This window comes from Grampus griseus, assembly GCF_964374135.1.
Source record: "Grampus griseus genome assembly, chromosome: 15".
In the NCBI taxonomy this organism is placed as follows: Eukaryota; Metazoa; Chordata; class Mammalia; order Artiodactyla; family Delphinidae; genus Grampus; species Grampus griseus.
In genome coordinates this window covers 79,006,252-79,033,719 of record NC_139009.1, presented here as the reverse complement: position 1 = coordinate 79,033,719, position 27,468 = coordinate 79,006,252, and the positions used below count along the sequence as shown (strand labels likewise).

Genomic DNA, 27,468 nt, shown 5'->3' with positions numbered 1-27,468 from the left:
GCATGCAGGGAGGGCACAGGGATGGACTAGGGGTGATGCCCAGTCAGGGGCATAGGATAGAAGAGGTAAGGGCCACAGTGCCAAATCCTCTTGTGGCCACCAGATCTCTCCTGGAAAGCTGGGTGGTGACTGTCGAAGAGGCTACCTTCTTGGGAGCTGAGGGGGAGCCCCTGCTCCAGCCCACATCCCAGGTCCCTTCTTAGGGAGTCTGTGCTCCCTAAGGCGAGGGACAGCAGTGTGACTTCCAGCCCAAGGTGCAGACGGGGGCTCAGCCTTCACACGGGCCTCCCACACCCCCTGGGGGCCAGACATCCAGGCCGGGGTCTGTGGAGGGTCCCACCCCCTGAGCAGCAGAGCGCTCAGGGGCCACGAGGCAGAGCCTGCAGCCGGCCCGGGCCCAGGCCATGGTGGCCCCTGGCCTGCTTGGTGGCAGGAGGGGTCCCTGTGGCCGACAGGTAGTAAGGGGACAGGTAAAGAGGGGACAAAGGGGGGGAAAGGGCTTCCCTGGGGGGAGGGAGTGAGGGCTGGGGAGGGGACAGAGTGAAGTGGGGCAAGTGGGGGGTCAGAGGAGAGGAGGTAAAGGGGCAAGGAGCTTGGAGACGTGTGGGAGGCATGGGCAGGGGGAGGGGCAGATGGGACAGAGTGGGGCTGGCCAGGGCCTCTGTCCTGCCCAAGGGGCTGAAGACGAGGTTCCACTAGGTGGAGAACAGGCTCTTCCTGGAGCTAATATATTGCAGCAAGGAGGATGAGGGAGACACACCTGGAGGAACCTGTTTGCTCTGAGATTCAACAGAAGGTAAGTGTGTTTTTGAGCATGAATGAAGGGGTCCTGAGCAGAAAGGGGTGCAAAGGGAGTAGCAAGATGGGCTCAGGTAACTGGAATTGGGGGACAATCCAGGCCTGGATGCCAGCCTGGGCTCTGGTGGCAAAAGCGACAGAAATCCTCTGGTCCAGGCAAAGTCAGCAGGGAAGGCAGGCAGCCCCATGCATCACCTTGCGTCCATATCCCTGTTGTGGATTAAGAACAAACAGGGGAGGGGGAGGGGAGGGGGAAGGGAAGGGAAGGGAGGGGAGGGGAGGGGAGGGGAGGGGAGCGGAGGAGCTGAGCTCAGGCCTATCAGTCCCAGCCAAGTCCCAGAACCTTCCTGCTCTCCTGGGCCCTGGAGACCCCAGAACCCAAACCCTTCCCTTCCCTTCTCAGCCCCACCCTTGGCACCAAGGAGTAAAGCAGGGGGAAACTCACTCACTGCGGTCCTAGAGCTTCAGGGAGGTGACACGGGGGATGTGGAAGGGCTGAGTGTCCTCAGAGCTGCTGGCACTGCAGCATCACAGGGAGTGAGTGAGTGAGGCCCCCAGGCCCAGGCCCTCAGCCCCGACACAGGAACAAGCCCAGAGCCCGGAATTTCCTGCCTCAGAAGCTCTTCAGGGGTAGCAAGGGTGCCCAAAAGTTAGGTCTGGTGGATGTGTTGCAGCAAGAAGGATTCAGGGTAGACACATGGAAGAACTTTCTGGCCCTGGAGCTCCTCAGACTGTGTGACTTCAGGGTTAGGCGTAAGCCTCCCCTGCCTGGAGGTCTCAAGATGGCGTGCAGCAGGGGCCGGGCCCAGCAGCCGGAAGGGCTCCTGCCTGGGCCCCTGCTGCACCCCACAGGCCTGGCAGCCTCCTCACCTGAGGCGTTTCCCGATGGGATGGAAGTATCTGGAGGTCTTGACAGCGAAGATGACGCTGGGGATCAGGAAGAAGGCGCACCAGCCCAGGCAGAACCAGAAGGCGTTCTGGAGCAGAGGAGGTGAGGTCAGCGCACTGCGTCTGGGCACCCCCAGTCCCCCCGCTGACTCAGTGTGGGGCACGGGGACGCATTCTCAGAGCTGAGGGAAAGGGCGGGGGTGTAGGCCCAGGGCAGGGCCCCGCTCACGCTGCCCCTCCCGTGGGGGCCTCCACGTCCACGAGCCCTGATGGGCTGGGGGGCACTCACCCAGGGGTCAGCCACCATGTCACACAGGATCACACGGCCATTGTCCAGGGCTGTGGAGAGGGGCTGGCAGGTGGCGATGCGCTGAGTCACCTGTGGTGTCAACGTGAGGCAGGTACATGCAGACACACCCAGACCCACAGGGGCTCAGAGGAAGGTTGACAGGGACACAGACAGGCCCAGGGACACAGTGGGGAGCCACTGCACAGCTGTACACAGACACACGGATGTGGCAACACAGAGAAGGGAGGACACACTGCCATCAGCTCATCGCTCACCTCCTGCCTTTCCCACCCTGTTCACCAGCCTGGGTTAAGCCCCTACTGTGTGCCCAGAGCTGTTCTCTAAGTCACACTCTCACTGGGAGGCAACACGTGTGCACACACACACAATGCACTGCACACACGTACATACTTGCACACACACATACTCGCACACGCATGTACAGACACACTCAGGGTTAAGCGAGACCCCTGCCAGTCCATTGTGGGTGGTAGACAGCCCGGTCCACGCTCAGGCCTCAGAGAAGGGCTATGGCAGAGTTTGGGGGATGGGCAGAACCCAGCCAGCCAGATGCCAGGTTTGGGAGTTTGGGTTCAATCCTGAAGGCCTAGGGCACCCCCAGGGGCTCTCAGGGGGCAGAGGAGGTCGAACAGCTGGTACCGCTGGAAGCTTGCCTGAGGCCAGGAGGGTCTGAGCCCACACTCACCTCCTCTCTCACCCAGGCCACGTACTGGGAGAAGTAGCCCATCTCCCGGGTCAGGAAACACTCAGTTTCCTGCAGGGAAGAGAGGAGCCCTGGGCTGGTCGGAGTCCCAGGGCCAGCACCCCTGCCCCCCATGCCTGGCACCAACAGGACAGGCCAAGCTGGCTTTCCTGGGAGCCACGGTGAGGCGGCAGGGCTGGAGAATCCTGGGGTGGGAGCCCTGCGAGCCTTAACCCTTCAACTCACCTCTGACTCTGAAGCCACTCCCCAGCCCTGCCCCATCCTCCCACTCACATTCTTCAGTATACGGGTGGCCCAGGTAGGCAGCTCTCCTTTCAGGTGAGTGACTCTGTCCAGGACATCTGAGGTCTCCAGCTGGGGGAGAGGAGAGGGGCTCGGTCAGGGAACAGCCACTCATTCAGTCATCCATTCATTAACTCAACGTACGACACACAACATACTCACCTTGGGGTGGGTGGTGTTAGGCCCTAAGGACAGAGGACACATATGGCGGTCCTCAAGGATCTTCCCACCCCACCCTCAACTTCCAGTGGGCCTGGGTAGAGCAGGTGAGGTCCCAAGCCAGCTGGGCCCGCACGTTCTTGCTCCCTCTGCTGCCCACCTGCTCCCCCCCACCCCATCCATCCCCAGCAGCCACCTGGAGAAGTGGGGCAGAGGATGCCAGGGCATGGACACTGAGGTTGAGCTTAGCCTGTGAAAAAGAGATCAGGGCTGGTCAGGGGAAGGAACTGGTAGGAGGAAGGGTTCCCAGCATCCCTCTCCTCCTCCTTGCCCCCTGCCTGCATCTCCTCTCCAGGTCCCGGACTCCCTGAGCCTCCAGACTTACCACAAGCCTCTGCTGGAGGAGGAGCTTCTCCTGACGGAGGTTTCTGAGCCCCTGGGCCTCCTTCTGCAGCTGCTGCGCCAGCACAGTATTGCCCTGAGGGGAGACATATCAGAATGGCACTCTGCCCGGACCGAGACAGGCTTTGACGACACATCCTTCACCAAACCGTTCAACCAGACATACTGGAGGGATGTGGAAAGCGCTGGAATCAGAGGTTGGCCTCAGAGGCAGAAAACTGAGGCCTCCTTAAGTTCCTTGGCCAGATCTGGGTTTGGGGGCCTGAGCCCAAGTTCCAGGTCCGGCCCTAGCTTGCTCTGCGCATCGTGGGGGGTAGGGGAGGGGTGTCTATGAGATGTCTTGAAGAGAACTTTTTAAACTCTCTATATTTATAAATACAAAGTGCTACTTTTCCCAGTCCATTTGAAGCTTCTAGAGGCAACTGTCATGATATCTGATCCGTCGAGCTGTCCTCACAGCATCTGTCCCAGCAGATTCCACAAGCGGTGTGCACCTAGCGATGCTTGCCCAGCTGTGCGATGTCAGATGTAGCATCTGATGCTACAGAACCCTTCACCCCAGCCGGGGATCCAGAGTCTCAGCCCTCGGTGACAGGGGCCCTCAGTCCCCTCCCCAATCCAGGCACTCCCACCCCGTCCCCCCTCCCAGGCCCCTGGCTCCAGCCTGCCAAGTGGGGTCTCTGCTCCCTTCTCACTTGGGTCTGGGCCAGTCCCTCCAGCTCCTGGGCCAGCTTCTCCACGCTGATGTTCACCACAGGCTTCTGAATCTGGAGACGGACAGGAGAGGCCAAGAGGGGATGAACCCCGGCTCCCCCAGCCCCAGAATTCCCAGTCTTTGCAAAAGCACCCACACCAGCTGAGTCTATCGTGACACATCAGTCACAGTGGGTTTGACCTGAAATTGTGAAACATATGAGACACTTTCCATTAGGAAAGAAAAAACAATGAGGCGCCCTCTGGTGTAACCCAACGGAGAGGTGACGTCCCACCAGCACTCTCCACAGCAGTGGGTTCAGGACCACGGACAGCAACACACGCTGTTGGGTGTAGGCACGTTCATTCTCGCCCAGCCCAGGTGCTGGCAGCTGGGACACATGGTCTGGAGACACCCCCGGCAGAAGAGGCCCCAGGGACATGTGGAGGGGGAGGGGTCCAGGGACGGTGGAGGGCCAAGACAAGGTGAGACAGCTCCCCGATCCCCAGCTCCTCTGCGGGCCCCTCTGCTCTGCCGTGGTCTGGCCTGAGGTGCCCACTGCTGACCTCAACAAGGAAGCCTGGGTAGTGGATGCGCTCGAGCCCACTGCTCTGCAGGGCCTCCAGGTCCTGGCGGGCGGCTGGGCTCAGCAGGTCCAGATTCTTCACGTCCACTTTGAGCTTCTGCAACTCCTGCTGCAGCTTGGCAGTGTACTGGGAGGGAGGGAGCAGAGTGGAGCCGTGCTCTGTGGGTGAGCCAGGACCCCACAGCTGCTATCCTAAGTGAGGGGTCAGCAGGCCCTCAGGGCCCTCCTTCTGGATATCCAGGGCCCCTACCCTGGACACTCCCAGCCCCAGACAGGCTCCCAGCAGGCCTCTGCTCCCCACCCATCCCCAACTCCACCTTACCCCCACCGAGACCCAGCTCTCCTCCAGCGCCTGTCTGGCTACTGGACAGCAGCACAGACCTTCCCAGGCCACACAGAAGAAAAAGAGCTTCCCCGGCCCATCTTTATCACGTCACCTTGTGTTAAGGTCTTCACAGCACCTGTGTGCTATTTACTTATCTGGGTACTAGTTTACTGCCATCAGCTCCACGAGAACCGCACCTCATCTGCCCACTCTACCAAACCCTCAGCGTCTAGAGCAGAGGCTCCTACGTGGTGGGGCTGTACAAATTTGTCGAATGTGTAAAAATGAGTGAATGAATGAATGAGTGAATAGACCCAATCACATTTCTAAGACAGAGCACAGTTTAAAAAGGGACTCGAGCCTGGAGGGGTGGGATAGGGAGGGTGGGAGGGAGGGAGACGCAAGAGGGAAGAGATATGGGAACATATGTATATGTATAACTGATTCACTTTGTTATAAAGCAGAAACTAACACACCATTGTAAAGTAATTATACCCCAATAAAGGTGTTAAAAAAATAAATAAATAAAATAAATAAATAAAAATAAAAAGGGACTCGAGGGCTTCCCTGGTGGCGCAGTGGTTGAGAGTCCACCTGCCGATGAAGGGGACACGGGTTCGTGCCTTGGTCCGGGAAGATCCCACATGCCGCGGAGCGGCTGGGCCCGTGAGCCATGGCCGCTGAGCCTGCGCGTCCGGAGCCTGTGCTCCGCAACGGGAGAGGCCACAGCAGTGAGAGGCCCACGTACCGCAAAAAACAAGGGACTCGACATTTTCCAACCATTGCTGGGAGAGATTTAAAGGGCATGAAATTCAGCCCCAGTGTTTCACAGGTGAGAGGCTGAAGACAGGGCGGAGCCTCAGAGTACGGAGCCCAGCTCAGCTCACCTCTCGCCATCCCTCACTGCCTTCCCCAGGGGGAGAAAAGACCCATCCTCTCAGAGGCAGGGGTCTTGGAGCAGCATTTCAGGCACCAGTAACACACAGGTAAAGGAGATGTCTCAAGGCGGGCAGAGTCCTCGTGGTGCCTGGGAAAGCACACCTTGTCTTAATTATCTCTGCATCATCAGCTCACTATTATCTCCTTCGAGGACAAGTTGTCCTAAGGTCACATTTGGTTTGTTGCCAGATGGCCCCCAAGGACTGCCCAGTCCCTCTGGACCTGAAGCCCTATCTGTCCAGACTCTTCTGTGACCTGGACCCCTCCCTTCGCTGGACCAGGGCTGAGAGCCCTCCCCTTTCAGCCAGCAGGGCACAGGGCCTCCTCTGCTCAGGCCCCCTGCTGCAGCCCTCTGTGGCCAGCCTTCACCCTGTGGCCTTGTACCAGGGCAGTGCCGGCACAGTGGACCTCTCCTCTGATTAGAGACGCTGAAAGAGGAGACAGCTATGGCATTAAGGAAACTGCCCCAGGTTATAGTTTAAGGCGTGGAGTTGGGACTGAAATCTGGACCACTTGGCTACGCTAGCCTGCGGACTAGGTGCAGGTGGTGGGTTCAAGAGGAGTTGGAAGGTTTCTGGAGACAAGGCAGAATCAGGAGTTAGCAGTTTAGGAGGGGTGGGGGGAGAAGCAGGTGGGAGAAATGTGGTTTTCCCAGGATATGCTTGGGAAGGGCTCCTGGCGGACCCTGGGAGCCAAGGCAGCTCTCCTCCCACCTCATTTAGGCGCGAAGAGAGAAAAGGAGGGGGTGTTTTACAGCTTCTGTGCACCCTTAGGAGAACCACGTTCTCAAAGGACGTCTCCTCTCATGAAGGAGCACTTCCTTTTCTTTGTTCTAGAACCGTCTCTTGCCAGTGTGAGTAAATCTCTCCAGTTCTACATAGCAAGTTCTGACAAAGTCCAGTGGTTAGGGAACAGGCTGTGGGGAGCCCTCCTCCAGTGGTACCCAACTTCATCACCATCGTTTTCACTGTCACACTCCCTCGCCAACCACCCCGCTCCCACTGCAGCATCCAAACCGATGCCTGTCCTCAGTCAGGACACACACCCTGGTCCTCTCACTCACTGTCACCACCCTGTCCGGCCTCAACCTCACCTGTGTTCAGCTCTTCCGGGAGCGCAGTGCTCAGAGCTGGTCAGAGCCTCCAGGCATTCACGCTCTGGAAGCTGCCCTGGGCTCTAGCCCTGGGCCAGGTCCTGAGCTTGCACCCGGGTCCTCTGCCCCTGAGGCGCCTCAACTGCTCTTGTGGACTTCTCGGGTTCAAGGAGATGGTCCCTCCAGCAAGGCAAGACCAGAAGAGGGGGATCTGCAGGAAGGGTCCCCAGCGTGTTCCAGAAGGTTCTCTCACCTCGCTGATATCCAGGTGCTTCTCCAGGTCATAGGAGTCATTGAGCTGCAGGACCGTCCAGAGCGCAGCCCCTTGCTGGCACTGCCTGCGGAGGAATGACAGGCATCAGAGATGAGAGGAAGGCAGGCAGGTGGGGGCTGACGTCATCCTAATGTAATGCCCGCCTCAGCCCCTCCTCACACCCCGGCCCCCAGCCCAGACACCCGCTCACTGATAGGCCAGGAGGACGCTGAGGTTCTTCTTCAGGCCAAGAAGTTGGGACAAGTTCATGGATGACGGCAAGCTCCCCGGAGTGTCTGCAAACTGGGGATGGGACACAGAGGAACGGGCCTGGAGCGGGGAGTGGGGGGGCAAGGCCACCCAGCTTCCCAGGGCCTAGTCCCACGTTGCCCTGGCACAGCAGAGACCACAACCCTGGGACTCCAGCCCACACCTGCCTCTAACTCAGATCACTCCAGGGCCCTAAATCCTGGCAGGGACCCTCCCCGTGACTCTCCAGGAGGGTGGCCGGCCTGTCTTCAGCAGAGGACCCAGGCCAGCATCTTGGCTCACCTGCTCAGTGCAACAGGGAACAAGGATCCCCAATTCCAAGACTCAGTGTTAGGAGGGCAGAGGGCCTCAGGTCTGGGGGCCATCCTTCGAGGTCCCTGCCTGGGGCCTGGGCAGCCTTCCAGGGACTCACTGGCTCTTTTCTCTCACTGGTGGTTTTCCATCTCTTTCCTTGGCCGTTTCCATCATTCCTCCTGTCTCTCTCTCCCTTCTAACCTCTCGGGCTCCTACTTCCTTCTAAACCTCCTGCTCTGCCCACAGCTCTCTCCTCGTCCCTCTGGGCCCCAGAGTGGGGCAGGCCCACCTCATAGAGCTCCCCGCTCTCCCAGCTCCGGCACACCAGGGTCTGCACGTTGCCGCCCAGCAGGAAGGTGGCGAAGACAAGGAGGATGAGGGGCGCGGCGAAGAGGAAGCTGAAGCCCACACCCCTGGGGAAGGCGGAGGGACAGGCTTGAGACAGGAGGGAGGATGCCCTGGACCGTGCGCTCCATCCCCATCTCCATCCCGGGGCCAGCATGGTCAGTGAGTCAGCCCCGGGGCAGGAGAGAGGACTCAGAACTGCTCACCGGCCCCACCTCATCCTCCCCCATCCCCACTCTACCGCTGCTGCCCTGGCTGGCCCTGGCAGCCTAGAGGAGAGCACAGCTGTTCTGCTCAAAGAGCCAGGGCTGCTGGCCTCTGGGCCGAGGACACATGGAGGTGACTAGCTCCAGAGCTCAGCCTCAACGGGGCCACCTGGCATGGCCAGCCATGACCCACCAGCAGAGGCAGCAACCTACAGCATCTGAGTAGGACCTGTGCCACTGACCAAGGCTTCTTTGTGAGACAGGCGTGGCCCCATGCCAGGATTTGAGGCTTGGAGAGTGAAACATGGGCTGGATTTCACTCACCCCTTTGGCCAGGCACCTTTATACAGTGACCCTCCTGCACAACTGAATGTGGCAACCCTGGCCTTAGAGACTATCTAGTTCAGGGCTGGCAAACAGATTCTACCTCTGGTGCCACCTCCTAATGGTAGTGCTGCCTGGACACTGGGTTAAGCAGGATTCTGAGGCTGTATCTGGGCTCAGAGAGAAAAGGTGCCCATTAATTATTAAAGTTGCCACTGGTGTGGGAAGGGGAAGTGCTTCTTATTTGCATTCCTGCTCTAGGCCAACCCTTTTATACAAACTGAGGCCCAGGTGGGTTATAATTTGCCCAGGGCCACCCAGCAAGTCAGCCCAGAGCCAGACCACAGCTCAGTCTTTTGATCCCCAGGACTCGCTCCTGCAGCTACACCAGAAGCTATCCATGGGCATGAGAGGAATGTGCCAGCCCGGGGGCAGGGGGAGAGACCCTCCCCCTCTCCCCAGCCCTTCTTACACCATGAGGAAGCGGGCTCCAGCCTTGCCCTTGGCTTCCGAGTGGCTGGGGTCTTCCCTGTTACAGAGCCCCCAGATGCCCAGGTTGAGGCCCAGCAGGTTACAGACCACCACAAGCAGGACCACAGAGCACAGCAGGCAGCCCACCATCCACCTGCCACAGAGAAGGTGGGACGTCACGGAAAGGGCAGTAGTGGGCACAGGAGGGGCTGGTGGAGGACCTAGTGGCTGGGTGGGGCCACTACCCCGAGGCTGAGGCTTTAGAAGTGTGACTTCCCACAGGGTCCCCAGGCTCAGATCCCCAGGGCACACAGCCAAGGTGGGGACACAGAGGCCCAACGAGAGAGGGATCTTGGCTTAAATGGAGGCGGAGACTTAGTATAAGGAGGGTTGATGAGGGCTGGAAATTGGTTCCAGGGTGGCTGAGAAGCTGAGCTGCCCATTCCACCCACGCCCACGGGTTCCCAGGCACCTGTATTTCTCATATCTCTGCACCTCCTTCAGGTAGGGGCGGCTGCACTGTTCCATCTCCTCCAGTGCTTGGCTCCAGCGAGAAGCCGCCTCCCAGCCTGGGAACGCTTCGGCCAGTGTCCTTAGCTCTCTAGGCTGCTGGGCCACCACCTTCTTCAGCTCTGCCCAAAGCAGCAGGGGCTTATGGGATGGGGAAGACCCCCAGGGGCCCAGGGAGGAGACGGATGGACAGGAAGAACATCTGGGATGCACAGAGATGGTTCACTCTCTGTCCAGGTCCAGCCAGGAGGACAGCCTTCACCTTCCCCACCCCACTACCCCACTCCTCTCTCAACAAGCCTCGTCGGTAGGGCTGGGTTGGGGGGCATCCTAGGCAGCCAGCCTGGCCCCTGGGCGGGGCCTCACCTCTGATCACGTCGGCCGTCTGCAAGGTAGCCAGAGCCGGGAGGGCGTTGAAGGTACTGTTCTCCTGCCGGAAGCAAATGCAGCTGTGCCTCCTGCTGTCCGCCCGGGTGTCCTAGCTTGGGGGACCCCTGCATGCCAGGTCCAGTGGGAGAGCATCCCCCCTCGGTGCTCCCAGACCAGGAAATCAGGAAACAGGCTTCCCTTTCCTCTCTTAGTCAGTGCCTTCTTCTCCCCTCCCTCAGCCTGGCCTGACTCAATTCCCCCAAACATTGCTCCTTTCTTCCCCGCCCCTCTTGCTTAGACTGTTGCAGTAGACTCCTAGCCATCCTCTCATCTCTCCCAGCCACTCTGCACAGGACCACCAGGGCTATTTCCCTGAAGTCCAGCTCCAGTCTATTCTTCCAGCCTCAGGCCCTATTTCCCTCCTCCTGGAACACTCTGCTCTAGTTACCCAGCACGACTGACTCACCGTTTCCCCAACCCCGGCATTTTCCAGGCCCTGGGTCACAGGCGCTGACTCATGCTGCACCTTTTCCCACAGCCCGTCTCCACCCAGGAGAGCCCGCCTGTCGTCTGGGGCTCAGCTTGTGTGCTCGCTCCTTGGCCATCCCCAGACCCCACCCCCCGAGGGTCCTAGCTCTTCCTTCTGAGCTCCAGGCCTGCCTCCCCCACCAGACCCCGTGCACACAAGGACCAGCATCGCGAGGCTCCAGCCCAGGGCGCCACGGGGTAGGCGAGGCCCTGATGTGACCCAAGTCTTAGGTTCAACTGGGTTCCCACCCCAAAAGAGAAAAACTGAGGCCCCTCACATTTGAGTTCCCAGCCAGGTTGCGAAGAAGTCGGGTAGACTGGGGCAGGCACTCACCTCCTGGACCATGCTGGAGAAGCTGGCCTCTGGGACGCCTTTCAGCCGATGCAGGGCTTCGTCCACAGAGGGCACCTGAAATGGTTTGAGGAGCTTCTTATGACAAAGTCCACAGAGAGGCCTGGGAGGGGTCCTTGGGGAAGGATGGGGGCAGAGGCCTCTGAATACTGTGTCCTCGTGTGCAAGATGGGGACCACCACAGCCTCGAAGGCCCTGGGTGGCAGTGAGAACTCAAGAAGCAAAGTCACACGAGGCTCACGACACAGCGCGTGGCCCAGGGAAGCTCTCACTCCACTGCCAGGATGACCATCGTTAACTCTGGGTGCGTGGAGAGGGCAGGGGCAGCCCAGGGAGAGGGATCAGGAGTCCGCTTCAGGAAACAGCCGGAACAGAGGCTGCCCCGGGATTCCTGGGGCAGCGGGCAGAGCAACCCCTTTCACCCCAAGGGGCCTCAGGCCTGGGCCTGCACCTGGCTGAAGTCAGCTCCCAGCTCCAAGGCGTGGGCTCTGTCCAGGGCCTCTGCACAGCCCCGGCAGCTGGGCTCCTGCAGCAGGGCCAGGAGGCGCTCCCGGTGCCCCTGGACAGCCGGCGCCAGGGCCTGCTGTCCCTCCTGAAGTTCCACGGAGGTGGCGTTCAGGGCTCGGAGGTGGTCCACGGAGACCTGCAGGGCTGCGAGACCCACATTTGGACTGAGTGGTCTCCACTGCTACAGCATCCTTGGAGACCTTGCAGGAGGCAGAACATCTTTCCCTCCCAAACCCAGGGGACCGGTGGTCCTTAATCTCTGTAGTTATAATGGAAACTGCCCTGGGGCACGTTAAGCCAGGAGTGGGCAAAGGTGCCACAAGGGATCCTAGGATAAAGCCGTGAGAAAGTCAGGGGCGGACCGCCGACAGTGTAAGAAATGCAGGGCTGGGCGAGGGCGGGGCGCCCCCCAGCGACACTCACCCTGGCCCAGGCTGAGCACGGAGGCCAGGACCTCATACACGGCGCTCTGGAGCTGTGTGTGGATCGTGTTCCCAATGCTCCTGTGGACACCTGGAGAGCGCAGGGCAGTCTGCAGGGCTGGCCCCCAGGAGACTAGGGGCCTCCCCAGCCAACCATCCTCCTCCCCTGGGTTCCGGAGGGCGGTCTTGCGGCAGAGCGGCCGCCGTGCTCCCCAGCTGGACCCTATCCCCGCCTCTGCGAGGGTGTTCCCAGGTGGAGCCCGGGATGAGGGGATGAGAGGCCTCCCCAAGGCAGGCCTGAGCTGGAATCCTCACCATTCAGTTCCTCCAAGACTTGCTCCTGAGGAAGGGAAAATTGCTGTGCCACGGCCTGCAGCTCCTAGGCAAACACAGGGCCGCGAGGCTGCTCCTTCCTGTCCCCGGACACCCCGGCTCCTGGCCCTTCCCCAGCCCTTATTCCCCCACTACCCGCCACAACTGGGCGTCTGTCCTGAGAATACCATGGGTGCCGTCATGGATTACAGGGACTCTCCAGCAGGGGGCAGTCAGGTGCGTGCTGGAAGGGGCACCCTCTCTAATGCGCAGGCTACGCACGAATTTGCAGGACCTACCCTGCTCTGTCCCGCCCACGGCTGGCGCTCATGGGGGCACGTGCGGGGTTACTTGGCACTCACCTGGGGGACATCGGAGACCAGGCCCCGGAGGCTGAGCAGAGTCTCCGGCAGGGCCTTGGCACTGGGGCCCATCTGCTCATGCGTGCGCTGGTTGGTGACAAAGGCAGTGACCACGCCGATCCTGCAGGGATGGGGGAAGAGCAAGGGGCTGGCTGGATGCCTGTGGACACCTTGGGCCTCGGCCCACGCCTCCCGCCTGACCTGGGCGCCCCTCACAGCAGTACGAGGGTGGTCAGCAGCAGGAAGGCCATGAGGGTGCCTCGCTCGCAGGCCATCGTCTTGTGCTCCATCTTCACTCGGCCACCACAGGGCCGGCGGCAGCGGCAGCAACAAAAGCAGAGCCCAGCGGCGGGTACCACCAGGAGGTAGAGGCCGGTGATCACGGCACACACCACGTAGCCTGCCTCATACTGCACCACCTGGGCAGGGCAGCAAGGCATGAGGGGCTGTCCTGATCCTGCCATCCCAGCCCTCTCCCGCCTGACTCTAGAGGGAAACCCAAGGGGAGGGAGGCACACTCGGGGGCGGGGCGGCGGGGGCACTATGCACACATCTCGCATCTCCTTTAACTCTTGTGAGGGGCACCGTGTTACCATCCTACAAACAAAGGACACTGAAGTCCAGAGAGGCTAGGGCTCCCTGCAAACCCCACAGCCGCTGAAGGGCAGAGCCGTGGTTAGAAATCAGGTCCGCGGACTGCAGTGCTCACGGAAAAGGGGAAGGGATGCCAGAAACCCCACCCTGGGGCACACCCAGCAAGTGGGCTGAGCCGATGAGGCCCTTCCCCTTCTCCGGTCCCTCGTGCTCACCGCTGAACGCCTTCCCCCGGCAGCGCCCCCCGGCCGCTCACCTCATCCGCCTTCACGGAGGATGGCTCATTCAGCAAGGCCTTTATCAGCTCTAGGAAAAGAGTCGAGCTGGGTCTGGGGGCAGTGACTGCCCTGCCCCTGCGTCCACCCCCGCTGCCAGGCAAAGGTGGGCTCTCCGAAGGGTGTCCTCCCACCACCTCGGCACCCTCGGAGAAGGCAGTGTCACCACAGCCCGGAGCCCTCGTGCCTCAGCCGGGCTACAGGAGGCTGTGTCTGCAGGGAGGCCTGGCTCCCCCCTCCTCCTGCGCCCCCCAGGTAGGCCCTGCAGCGGGGAAGCCGGCAGCCCGGTTAAAAGCAGAGAAGGGGCCTGGCCTAGCAGCAGCCCTTCTCCTAAGAGGCAGGCGACGGGCTGGGAGCTGTCCTGCTGCCCATCCTGGTCCTCACAGCCAGCACGGCGCCACCAGACCCAGAGAAAAAGCTCAACCCGCTGCTGGAGAACTTTGCCTGTAACTTCCTCTACCTTAGGACAGAGAAACCGCGGCTCAGAGAGGGAAAGGGGCTTGCCAAGGTCACACAGGAAGGTGATGCCCTGGGTGCCCGGGCCTTCTGGGGAGGAAGATGGGGCTGGGGAGTGCTGGGGACCCTGCCCTCCAAGTGCCTGCCGACGGTGGGTGCGCCCCTCGGTGGAGAGGAGATTAGGGTGCAGAGTGGGGACCCAATACCCGCCGAGGCCCGCCCGGGGGAGGGACGCACTCACCGGCGGGGAAGGGGTTGAGCTGCACCATGGAGAGGAAGCGGCGCACGGTGCCGTAGAGGGGGTCCAGGGGCCCCGGTGCGCGGACGCGAGGGGCCAGCCAGCGGGTCTTGGCCGCCGGGGCGAACGCCAGGCGCTCCGCCGGGCCGAGGGCCCCGCAGTCCGCCGCGCCCACCCGCCGCAGGGCCAGGGCCAGGGCCAGCCCCAGGCCCAGCAGGGCCGCCAGGAGGCCGGGCGCACGCACCATGGGGTCGGCCGGTGGGCTGCGGGCCGGGCGGACGGGGCTCAGGCGGCCGAGAGTGCGGGCCGCGCACGGGGCTGGCCGTGCATCCTTCACCAGCCTCCGTCCCGCTGCTCTCGAAACCGGCCCGACAGGTTTGGGCTACCTGGGCACCCGCCGGAGCGCGGCCGGGGCAGGGGCGGAGGCCTGGGCTGGGGGTGGGGTTTGTGGGGTGGGGGGCAGGGCCTGGTCCGGACCCGCTCCCAGCGGCCTGGGGTGGGAGCCTGGGCGCCCTCTCCCCTACCCAGATGCTTCTGGGAGGGCTGCCTCCGGAGCTGGGTGGGGAAGGCACCTCAGTACCTCTGGGTTATCTAGGATGGCCCAATTTCAACTATTACATCCTGCGCCCAGACGCAGCCGCCAAATCTGGGGCCTGGGAAAACAACCACCCCGTGAAAGTCTGGCCCGGAGTGCGGCCAGACTCCGCTGGGGCCTGCTCTGTTTCCTAGGGTCATGCCTGCGCCCATGCCAGGTCATTCTGGAGCACAGAGGCCACAGGGCTTTGTCCAGAGCGGCTCTCTGAAGGGCCACTGAGACGGGCACAATCCTTTGGGAGAGTGAATCCCAGCAAAACTGTGCCCAGCAATGTCCCATCCAGTCATCAGCTGAAAGAACTATCAGGAATATACCCAGAGATGAAGTGAGAGAGTGGCCTGGACATATAGACACTACCAAATATGAAATCGATAGCTAGTGGGAAGCAGCCGCATAGCACAGGGAGATCAGCTCAGTGCTTTGTGACCACCTAGAGGGGTGGGATAGGGAGGGTGGGAGGGAGACGCAGAGGGAGGAGATATGGGGTTATATGTACATGTATAGCTGATGCACTTTGTTATAAAGCAGAAACTAACACACCATTGTAAAGCAATTCTACTCCAATAAAGATGTTAAAAAAAAACCAGAAAAGAATATGCCCAGAGATGTGTCTGCACAGGCCTCTGTTTTGTCAGTGGCTGTAAGCCCAGTACCCAGAGGGTGCCTGTAGCTGAGCAGTCGGGGAAAATATTGCTAAATGGATGGAAGATGATCCTGGCAACGTTATTCATGATACAGGAAGCAGCCCCGATGGCACTACCGCGAAAAAATTGGTGAAATGACCACCTCACACACTGGGCTGTCATTAAAGAAAATGATGTGGAAATGGCTCTTTTGCCCTGAACGATGCTCGCAGCGCACTAACAAGTGTGAACAGCTGATGACAAATGGCTGAATACACGGAGTGAAGGCATAAAACAATGATCATCTCCGGGTGGAATCACGGGCAATTTTTAATTCTCTTCTGCTCATCTGTGCTTCCTAATGTGTGTGCAACAAGCATGCGTTACTTGCGTTCAAAGAAGTATTAGAAGTTTGTGAGTTTCCACAGCAGCCCCCATGGGAGCCCTGGAGGGAGAGGCTGGGCCTGTCCCTGCGTCCCCCCGGCTCAGCCCTGGTCTGCGGGGTGTGTGAGGGGCACAGGGGTCTTTGGCTGCTCACGGGAGTCTGCAGTAGGGAAGTGATTTAAGTGTAAGTCACGGCTGGGCCTGCGGCAGAGTGCCCACGCTTCCCACTGCTGCCCCCACAGTTTGCTCAGAGCCGGGGGATAAGAGTACACAGTTGTGGAAGGAAGAGTCCAGTTAATAACGGGGTGCAGACAGGAATCGGAACCTCATCAAAGGGTGACTCAGAGATGAGGGTCACGGCTGCAGTGGGGAATGGGCTGGGGGTGCCCTAGTTCCTCAGGTCCAGGGCAGGGGGTGCAGTCCAGGGCCAGCACTGACCCCTGGAGCCCAACCTCAGTCACGGGGGAAGGCCCCTGACCCCTCCCCCCTCTGACTGTGCTGAAAAGCTAAACACAGGCCGTACCCACCCCTCACCCTTCCCATGTAACTCACCTGAGCTCAGCAGCTGTGCTGGGGGGTGTCTTGGCCTCCCGGAAGCTGCCGTCAGGAAGGCCTGGTCTCCCCACAGCCTGCCTGCCCCTCTTCGCTCTCCTCCTCCAATGTGAGCTGTCAGAAGGAATGACTCCCCCGGCCATCACTTTCTATCAATAACGAGTCCCGCCACCAGCAGCATGGAAATAGCCCTTTCCCAGGTTGATATAATCCACCTTTGTGATTTAGTAAATGCCCTTTAGGCTTTTTTGTATTTTCTGACTTGGGTGCACCCCAGAGAGTGTAGGAGAGTTGAGGTCCCAGCCTCCTGGGGAGGATTAGGAACCCTTGGAGCTTTGGGAAATACGCAGCCCAGGCCCCCAGGTCCTGTCTCCCCACCAGACTCTTCTCAACTGTTGTAATTAAGGCAATCAGTCGCTACTGCTCTTGTTTTCCTGTGTCTCTAATAAAAGCGCTGCACTTTGAAGATAAGCGTTCACCCAAGAAAAAAACAAAACGTACCAAGCCTCTTTTCTAGCATAGGGCCAGGAGGGTTGATAAAGATACTGAATCTGCCTATTTGATAGGTGGACAAAGTGAGGCATCGAAGAAGGGATTTTCCCGAGGCAGGGGCCAAGCCAAGAGCCTCCTTCCTGAGCCAGATCCTGATGGAACGATCTATCATCAAGCTGGCTGGTCAGCCTGAGTCTCCTCCCCTCCCCCAGCCCTAACTGGGAGAGCAGGTGGGGCTCAGGGGTCAGCCCTGGGTGCTGGGCAGAGGAGGAGATGAAATTGCTGCTAGAATTGAATTCCTTGGAGGAACAGACCGAGCAGACTGTGTGGGGCCGGGCCCCTCGGCAGCGGGGATACCCCTGCAGCAGCCTCTAAGGGCATGGGGCTGGCAGGCAGCAGGGCTGGAGGGCTTCCAGATGTCGGGAAGGGGGTCCAAAGGAGGTTCTGTCCTGCGCACTCCTTTTAGTCATGCCTTTCTGGGCACACCTGCACCTCCCTTCCTCCCGCTGCTCCTGGGCCCCGCTACCATCCATGGAAATTCTTTCTTTTTTTTTTTTGCGGTACGCAGGCGTCTCACCGTTGTGGCCTCTCCCATTGCGGAGCACAGGCTCCGGACGCGCAGGCTCAGCGGCCATGGCTCACGGGCCCAGCTGCTCCGTGGCATGTGGGATCTTCCCGGACCAGGGCACGAACCCGTGTCCCCTGCATCGGCAGGCGGACTCTCAACCACTGCGCCACCAGGGAAGCCCCATGGAAATTCTCTGGTTGATCTAGGATAAGCTGGCCCTTGTTACCTTGGGAACACTTCCCAGGGCCACTTTCCCACACTTGACTTCAAACATCATCAGAAGTTTGATGGTCTCCAAATCCCACAGCCCTGAGGTCAGGGAGGGGAGAGTGGAGGTGGAGACCTGGGGAAACCCAGACCCACGAGAGCATCCCTGGCTTCTCGTCCCTCATACCTGCATCCAGCCACGCAGCAGTGTCCTTCCAGTGCCCCCTCCTGGGCATTTCTTCAGAATGGACCATCGAAAGTGGGTATCAGGCTACGTGACTCCTCGGCGTCAAACCCTCCAATGGCTCTTGCACCAGCCTCGGGATAGAAGTGAATTCCTTAACCTGGCTCACCAGGCCCTTGGCCACTGGTCCCACCTCAGTCCCCCCGGCAATTTCCCGAGTGCTCTGCCCTCCCTGTGACATTCCCCTCTGTCCTGTTCCTGCCACAGGATCCCCTCTTCTTCACTCTTGTTCCCATCTTGCACCCCACTTCTGTTAATCCCCTAAGACTTGGCTTGGTGGTCATTTCTAGGAGGCTCCCCGGACCGTTCCCCCAGGCTGAGTTGGGGGCCCCTTCAGGCTGCTTCCCTATCACTTGTTCACCAGTCTGTCTCCCCCACATAAACAAGCTGTATTTATTCATTAGGGTTTTTTCTTAATTTTTTTTTTGACTGTGCAGTGCGGCATGTGGGATCTTAGTTCCCCTACCAGGGATGGAACCTGGGCCCCTGCACTGAAAGTGCAGAGTCTTAATCACTGGACCACCAGGGAAGTACCAACAGGTTGTATTTTATTCACCTTCACCATCTCCTCAGCCCCATGTACAGTCCCCGGCACACCGACTATTCTCCATAAATGTTTCCCTAGGCTTGAGGAAAGCAGATTTCAAAACCTTTGAAGATAAGATTTTTTTGCAGCCAGAGAGTCTGAAACTGAATGTGATTCAAGGTCACCATGTCCTCAAGACTTGATCTCTGTGTCAGTTGGGAGGACAGCATCTTCTGGCCTGAGCCAGACTTCCTGGGCTGCCCTCTCTCTCCAAGGTCAGGGCCCAGGCCTCATCTGACACTGACATCAGCTCCCTCCTCACCCTGTGGCACTTGTGGCCATGGCCTCTTGGGGAGAAGACAGACAGAGGCCTGGTTTGCAGAACCTCGGGGCCATTTTGGGAGTCGTGAGGTCCAGGAGCACCGCAGGAGCCGGCGGCGCCTCCCCTAGAGCCTGACTTAGAAGGGAAAGAGGCACAGGTTGGAGAAGGGCCGCTGGCCCTATTCTCCAGTGCAGCCTCCTCCCATCACCACAGTAGGTGCCAGGGAAGGTTGTTGATGGTCCCTCTTTGGAGGTGCCCTGCGTCCATTGCTTCCCCTTGGGTGCTTGTGACAGCACCACTGACCAGACCCTCAGGAGCTCTGTCTGACCCCTGAGTCTCCTCTTGGGCACATTCAGGTGCCCAGGAGGTCCAGACCAAAAGTCTTAAAGAGGAAGGTCCTATATTGTAGCTAGGAAAAAATGGCTCCACCCTCTGTCCCCTTAAGACAGCTCTGCGAGGACACAGGCTATAGAAGCAGAGGCTCCCCGGGAGTGGAGACCTGGAAGAGGGGGGTTAAGCCCAAAAGATAAGCCCACCCAACCATGACCAGCAGATGGGTTACATCGTGGAGAGTTGAAAAGTGATATCTAAAGTCCACAGGGTAGTTTCAGGTGGCGTGTTGCCTACTCTGAATCAGAACCTGTTTCCTGTTCAACATCGACTACGCGAAACCAGGAGGAATGATGTGTGGTCCTGATAACAGAGCGAGGGTTCGAAAGAACCTCAATCCACTGGACTGGGGGGTTCAAACCCGCAGCATGAAATGCAGCCAGGAGAACTATTCACAGGCAATTCACAAACAGATTCCTAGATTCATAACTGTTTGTGGAAACAAAAAGACCATAATGGGCCAGCTGACCACAAGGTAGCACATTATTGAGGTAGCACCTCAATAATGAGGTCAGACAGCTAAGATGCCTTTGTAATGCTAGCCAGCCTGAGAGGTCAAAGGTCCCCCCTGCGGAGGCCAGGGCCATTGTCCTGTGTGGCTCAGCCCTGCTCTGGAACTTAAACTCCCTCTCGTGACAGCCACGACTAGGTAGGTGAGGCAGGGCCAGAGCACCAAGCCAGGAGCGGCCACCTGTGCCCAGGAGAGGACCACCCCCAGAGGTCAGGAGGAAGGACAGGAGAGGCAGGGAAAAGACCCCATTGGCTTCCCGTCTTCCATGCTGGAAGCAGCCACGAGACCTGCCCTGCCTGTCCCCCCAACCCCACCCCTACCTGTCTCCTTCCTCCTCTGCCCCACTGCAGACCGGGCCATGAACCTGGTCACAGCCACTGGGGACACGGACGGGCACACGAAGCCCTGCTGGGGCTCCACGCCAGCAGCATTTCCCCTTTTCCGTGCTGCTGGTGTGTCCTCCAGGCTGACGATGGGGCTGAACGCGTCAGCGTCCCCCTAGACCGTGTATGAGGACACAGGAAGCGCCCGGATACCCAAGAGGTCCCAGGCACTCCTGCACCCCTGCAGCAGGCCCCTGAGAAGTATGTCTGCAGTGACCACCCTCTAGGAGGCAGGACGCTCTCTGCAGGAGGGAACTGGGTAGTTGCTTTTCCGGGCTCAGCACCTTCCACACGCCGGGGAGAGAGGAGGACCACCTCCAGATGCAGATGACGTCCAAAATAGTTGGCAAAGGAGCAGTCCCTTCAAAAGGCAGTGGAGGGCTTCCCTGGTGGCGCAGTGGTTGAGAGTCCACCTGCCAATGCAGGGGACACGGGTTCGTGCCCCAGTCCGGGAAGATCTCACGTGCCATGGAGCGGCTGGGCCCGTGAGCCATGGCTGCTGAGCCTGCACGTCCGGAGCCTGTGCTCCGCAACGGGAGAGGCCACAACAGTGAGAGGCCCGCGTACCGCCAAAAAAAAAAAAAAAGGGCAGTGGAGCAGTGAAGGGTAGCATCGGCTTCCAAACGGAGAGGAGAGGGCAGCAGTGCCTCAAGCTGGGGTCCCCACTTCCTGGCTGGCTGTCAGCCTCGGGCAGATCCTAGCAGCTGCTCTCTGCTCCCATACGTGGGCCCCTACATCCCTTAGCCGGCGATGGTGCCTCCGATCCTTCCCATACTGACTTCCCCATCAATCATATTTCTCTTGCCTCTTCCAGCTCGTCTCTCTGGCCGACTCTTCTCCCCAGTCTGTGATTAGGGACTCGCACCTGGATGCTCCAGAACTGGCTTTCTATCTTAAAGCCAGAAGATTAGTAACCTTAATTACATCTGCAAAATCCCATCACAGCAGTGCCTAGAATAGTGTTTGTTGAATAACCAAGGGACAGGAATCTTCAGGGGATATCTCTAGACTTCTGCGTATGATAGGTTACTTTATTGCAAAGCTTCTCATTTGTCTCTAATTTGCTAATATGATCTCTGAGTCTCCCAAAAGGAAGTCTTCTATGCCAGCCGTTTCTGTTAAGATTAGATTCAACTGACTACGTCAGAAAATCCAAAATAACAATGGGTAAACCAAAACAGGAATGTAGTCTCACATAAAGTGAGACTGGAGGTTGGTCATCCAGGGCTGGCCCGGCAGTTCCACGAAGCAACAGCACCCAGGCTCCTCCTCTCTTTTGTTTACTCTGGCGGTTTCCAACCTCGTGATTGCCTCCTGGAACAAAATGAGGGTTGGAGGTCCAGTCATCACATTGACATTCCGGGCTGGGGAACAGCTGGGAGGGACTGATATCCCTCCTGGCTAAGGCAACTTCCTTTAAAGCAGCCTCTACACCCCCCCACAACCCACCCCCCACCATGTCACTCCCAGACCTTGAATTTACATTTCATTGACCAGCGCTTGATCAGAAGGCCACACGGAGCTACAGGGAGGCTGGGAACATGCTCTTTGGGCTGGGTGCTCTGTGCCTGGAATAAAGCCAGGGTTCTGTGGCTCAGGAAGAAGTGGGGTGTGGACACTGGGTAGATCCAGCTTTCACTGCTACCCTGGGTGCTCCAAGCATATTTGACTACAGATGCCTTTGTTTTCAGAGCACAGTTCAGAAAGTGTGTTTTCCTTTAACCTGCAGAATAATGTGTTACGTCTAGCTGCCCAATACGTTTAGGTTCTACTCTCCTAGTCCCCGAGTAGTGAAAGTATTTTAAGACCGAATTATATAGTACTGAAGAAAACGTAAACATTCATCCCTAAAGTGTATCAGAACAGGACCCTGTGCTTGCCAAACCCAAGCCACATCATTCGTGTCTTCCCCTTCCCCTTTCGCTCGCGTTTGACTCTGCTGGGACTCAAATGTGGTACAGCGTGCATGGCGGGTACAACAGCTCCAGGCAAAGCCTTCAAGGTGCAGGGGAGCTGCAGGTCCTGCATTGGGGCCCATGCTGCCAGCTGCACCCCCGGGACTGGACCCCTGAGCAGGGACTGCTGCCTGGAGGTCCCCAGCTCCTCCTCTCCTCTCCTGTCCCGGTCATACGGCTCAACTCCTGCCCTGCACCATCCGCCCCCACTCCCTTTCAAGGTCACTTCTCTGTTGGAGGCCTTGGAGCGAACGAGGACCATATTTCAGGGCCCCTGTTCACCTTGCAGCAGTCATCACCTGGCACCTGGGGAGCCGGCCTTTTTCCTTCATCCCTGACTCACCACTAAAACAATTATGTAAAGATCTCTGACTAAGGGCTAGGGGGTAAAGGAAGGTGACTGCGGCAGATGAAGGAAAAAATCCTCAAACTGAAATGTCAGTCATCGTGTTCCTAGCAACCCGCTCAGCTCTCGCCGGGGGGAAGTTTCTCCGGGGCTCTGTCTGTCCTCAGGCCCTTCCTCCACTGTGCTGTCTTAAGTCTTCCTCCTGTCCCAGGTCCTGGTATTGAAAACCCCAACTTGTAACCTGAGGGTACAGTCGTCAAGGGATTCTGTTCGGGCTGGGATATGAGCGCCCTCTGTGTACACAGCAGGTGACACTTCAAGGACACGTCTGTCACACCCAGGGAGGTCGGCTCTGGGTTCCGGCCTCTCACTTCAGACTCATTAACCTCTTAGGACCTCAGTTTCCGCAAATGCAAAAGGGAGGTTTGGTCTTGCCTGATTGCTGAGGTCGGCCCCTCAATCCCACACAGTGACGGCTGACTTCCACTGATTGCAGCAGGGCGAGTTCTGGCCCAGACAGCATCGTTCCCACAGATGAGGCAGGCCGGGGACGAGAGGCAAGGGTGCCCGTTTCCAGGGTTGAGACAGAGCCGGGGTCTTTCTGGCCCAGAGGGAGGGAGGGTGCAAACCCAAGAGACGGAGAACATCAGGGCATCGGTGGAGGGGCAGCTGGGGTGAACGCTGATGCCCCGCGAGGTGACCCGTGGGATGAATGACTGCAAGCTGGGAAGGGGACTGCTCGAGGATGGCCAGGCCAGGAGCACACTTTGGTGATGAGGGCACTGCACCCCAAAGCAGACTGGGCCCTACGAAAGGAGGCGGGACAAAGCAGGAATGTGGGTGTCAGCAGGATAGCTCAACGAGAGGAAGAGCTAAGGGGGTACACTGGGACCAAGGATCTAGACTAAACTGGGGATTCGGCAGGATGTATGGAGTCCAGACACACACATCAGAGTCAGCGTAAGGGAATGAGGTGGCAAACCTTCGGTGGACAGAAGTTTGGCATCAGAGAGGTAGCAGCACGGGAATTCCTTGGTGGTCCAGTGTTTAGGACTCCGCACTTTCACTGCCAAGGGCGTGGATTCAATCTGGTCAGAGAACTAAGATCCTGCAAGTCAGCCTGCGAGGCCAAAAACAAACAAAAAAGAGGTAGCAGCAGGCTAAGGACGGCAGGAACTAGATACGCAGGTGGGACCCAGGTGAGTGCAGATTCCAAGACACCAGCAGGTGAGCGTAAGTCTCAGCAGGCAACAGGCAGCCAGGGCAGGAAAGCTGGCCCAGGGTGGTGGGAAGAAGGAGGCCCAGCTCTGGGGCCTGCTGGGAGCCCTCCAGGGGCTCCAGCCCTCCAGGGTCAGCTCAAGGACTCAGGTCCCTCCAAACCCAAGTTCTCGTAAGGAGACTTGGGCCAAACGTGGCTCCTCTTGGGTAGATGGAAGGCACCCAGGAACACCTGGAAACTCTCGGGGAGAAATGGCCTTTGCTTCAGGTCGGGGAAGTGGGCACAGCGGGAATCCCTTCCCCTGATTCTCTGGCAGATGAAAACCCTTGCGATTCAGCAGCACCTGTGGAGCCTCTGCACCTCCCGTCTGCCTGTCCTGGGAATGGCCCACAGGGGACCCCATCTGGTCATGACACCCCCCTACGTGAAATACTTCAGGGCTACTCGTGCCCCTAATAATGTTCCGTCCCCAGCGCTGGTCAGATGCTGCAGCAAAGACAGTGTCCGCCTTCACCAGCCCCAGCCCCGGTCCAGCCTCCTCTCCCGGAGGCCGAGGCAGACTGCGTTTCCCAGCCTCCCTTGTAGTTGGGTTGAGGCCGTGTGATTGGCTAACCCTGGCGAACGGGCTGTGAGCAGAAGTAGAGGGAGTTATTCTGTGGCCAAAGCACAGCAGGGCAGGTATGAGGTCCCACAACTCCCTCCCTCTGCGTTGGGCCCCTGCAGCCGCACATAAAGATGAGAATGTTACAGGACGGTGGCACCTCCATGAGCCTGGATCCCGGGGCCTTGGCAGAGCTGCCAAACCCAACACCCTCCGCCCCTGCCCCAGACTACACTGGCCCCCCAACCCTGGGCCACCAGAGTGAAAAATAAATCCTGGTTGGATTAGGCACTGAGGTCTGGCGTTCATCTGTTACTGAAGCATAACCTAGACGCTCCTAACTAAATACATTCCCTCCACCCACACCCCGGGGATCAGGCGCTCTCCATCAACCATTAACTCCAGAGACTTTGCCGTACCCCTCCAGCCCCAGACAGCCGCGCTGAAGTTGCTCTGCCCCCAGCCTGCCGGTGTTTCATGCTTCTATTTCTCTGCTGTTGGACAGGCTGTGTCCCGACCCAAGTGCCCTCCTGAAGTTCCTGGCGGCTAAGCCGCTGACTGCATCGCCCAGTGGGGCTGAGGCCCGAGCACCTGTCTTGCACCTCTGCTCTGCGAGTGTAACTGTTTCTGCTCCTGTCTCCACTTGACTCAAGTTTCTGAGAAATGAGTCTACAGCACTGCAAGAATTCGGAGCAGGCTCACCAGGACGCTGGACTGGGTTTCCGTGTGAAGGCCTCGCTTGGACCAGAACCACCCAAGGGCATGTTTCCAGGCAAGGGGCCCTGGGTCTCACCTCAGCACATAGTCAGAAGGAACCCCAACTCAAAGGCACGGGGCCCTCCTTCTTCCTGGCCGAGAAGCCGGGGTCAGAGCTATCTCCCCACAGCAGGTCGTGTTCTGCTCCCCCATCCTTCGGCCTCCAGTCATCTCCATGGCAACGACTTTACAGACCTGACTCTGTGGGAGACACGGGGTGATGAACCATGTGTCAGCTGTTGGTTCTGTGGGGCGGCAGGAGCACAAAGCAGCAGCCCCAGCTGAGCAAACGTGTGTATTGAAAAGGAAAAGAACTATTAAAAACCTGTGTGTGTGTGTGTGTGTGTGTGTCTGTAAAAAGCTAAAACGAAGAGCTAGAATTTGGAGTCCTTAAAAGAAACCCTGGGGGCTTCGCTGGTGGCGCAGTGGTTGAGAGTCCGCCTGCCGATGCAAGGGACACGGGTTCGTGCCCCGGTCCGGGAGGATCCCACATGCTGCTGAGCCTGCGTGTCCGGAGCCTGTGCTCCGCAATGGGAGAAGCCACAGCAGTGAGAGGCCCTCGTACCGCAAAAAAAAAAAAAAGGAACTCTGGGTGAAGGTGTGCTTCTAAAATCTAAAACCATAAGCCTTGAACGTGACTTGAAGTCAGCCCCAGAGAAAGCGCATCTTTTGAAAACAGTGAGTCCAACAGAGAACAGGACATCCCACATAATGAGGCAAACTATCATTAGAGAGCTAAAAATAATTTCAGGTGTGTTTTGCCAAGAATTCAAAAGGCCTTTCAGTCCACCAACCTCCACTGAGTACCCATTGTGTATCCACCACCGTGCTGGGAGCTGGGAGCACAAGGCGATGGAGGAATATTTCTACAACTCTGTCTCCTGAAGATATAAAAGGAGCGGTCTAAATTAGCAGGACCCATGGCAGGGATCAGGGCACAGAGATGTGCTCAGTAATGACAAGAAAAGAGAATCATTTTCTTGTTGTGGTTTCTCCATAGACAAGGCTTCTAATCACCTCATTCCTCTTTGAAGCAGACAGGCTGAAAATCCTGTTGGCAAGTCCACAGGATGTACTAAGAATGACATGCACTGAAGTGGTGAAGCCACCCCAGAGTTTGGAAGGGATGAAAAGCAAAGTCCTGTCATGGAAACGTCAAGCAAAACTTGTCTCCTATTGTTTTGCTCAGCAACGAGACCAGGAGAGTCCCAGGTCCACTCGCCTCGACCGTGGCCCTGGAGCCCGCTGCTGGAGCCAGGCCCAGTTCCCCTCTTCCCTGCACTGGGACATCACAGGACCCTTTTCATCTGTTTCTTCACCTGAAAGTTTGGTTTATGAACAGTCCCTCCCTCCGGAAGCAGAAATGATATAATATATATTCAGCACTTACACAGCTCCTGCTGTGTGGCGGACGCTCAATAAATGTTGGTAATTTTCAATATAATGAGCCTGGAGCTCATTAATAAATTGAAAATCTCAGGGGCATGGCTCTGTGAAGGTAAATCATTTTCCAGACTCCTCCTCAGGCTGGAAAAAGATGAGTCATTTTCAGCTGAGGCTGGTAAATTAAATAGGTAATTGAGATGAGTAATGTCACCTGCCCAAAAGTGGATGATGATGATAATGATGACAAAAAGGAAACCAGTTCTCCTTAGCGGCTCTGGACACCACAGGCATCTCCAGAGACCTGACTGGTCCTGACTGATTGGTACAACACTGCCACCTGGTGACGCCAAAGGGAACTACAGGGAAGTTCTTAAAAGGACAATAAGCCGCTTAAAAGGGCAAAACCGAAGCTGAGCTCCTGGACAGCAGTGCCAGGGGATCCAGCACACTGCAGAGATCTCAGTTCCCCCTTTCGCCTAATCTTAAATTAACGCGATCTACTCAGTTAATTCTGAGTCTTTGCCAGGCAGTTAATATTTCCTTCCTTCAAGGGTTAGCTGGGACGAAGTGAGAGAGTGGCTAGCGGGAAGCAGCCGCATAGCACAGGGAGATCAGCTCTGTGCTTTGTGCCCACCTAGAGGGGTGGGATAGGGAGGGTGGGAGGGAGACGCAAGAGGGAGGGGATATGGGGATATATGTACATGTATAGCCGATTCACTTTGTTATACAGCAGAAACTAACACACCAGGGTAAAGCAATTCTACTCCAATAAAGACGTTAAAAATTTTTTTCCTTCCTTCCCTTTTTATCTCTTTTTAAACGTGGAGATGTGAATCATACACACATACTCACATACATTTATTTGCATTTTAGAAAAATGTCGCGTACCATGCATACATAAACCTTAACTGTACAGTTTTGACAGATGCACACTTGTAGAATCCACATCCAATCAAGATAAGGAGGAACATTTTCGTCACCCTAGAAAGTTCCCTGTGCCCCTTCCCACGCAGTGCTCCCGCAGGGAGCAGTGACTCTCCTACCTTCCGTCACTATAGATCAGTTTTGTCTTTTCTAGACTTTCATATAAGTGGAATCGTATTGCATGTACTGTATGTTCTGATTTCTTTCACTCACATGA

The 27,468-nt window shown here is 58.0% G+C and overlaps 1 protein-coding gene across 1 annotated transcript; it reads right to left on the bottom strand.

Annotated features, from left to right (window-relative positions):
- Positions 1 to 1,254: 1,254 nt before the first annotated feature.
- PROM2 (prominin 2) lies at positions 1,255 to 14,529 on the bottom strand (the record flags this gene model as incomplete). The annotated part of the gene is made up of 23 exons (XM_082672847.1): positions 14,271 to 14,529; positions 13,555 to 13,604; positions 12,921 to 13,123; positions 12,705 to 12,825; positions 12,346 to 12,409; positions 12,032 to 12,121; positions 11,553 to 11,752; positions 11,084 to 11,158; positions 10,219 to 10,282; positions 9,815 to 9,974; positions 9,344 to 9,496; positions 8,286 to 8,409; positions 7,644 to 7,735; positions 7,433 to 7,517; positions 4,803 to 4,949; positions 4,238 to 4,309; positions 3,526 to 3,618; positions 3,337 to 3,390; positions 2,973 to 3,053; positions 2,682 to 2,750; positions 1,976 to 2,065; positions 1,669 to 1,775; positions 1,255 to 1,318 (listed from the first exon to the last, which is right to left on the bottom strand). The coding sequence occupies exons 1-23, from the start codon at positions 14,512 to 14,514 to the stop codon at positions 1,255 to 1,257; spliced, it is 2,502 nt and encodes an 833-aa protein (XP_082528973.1). The 5' UTR covers positions 14,515 to 14,529.
- Positions 14,530 to 27,468: the final 12,939 nt, after the last annotated feature.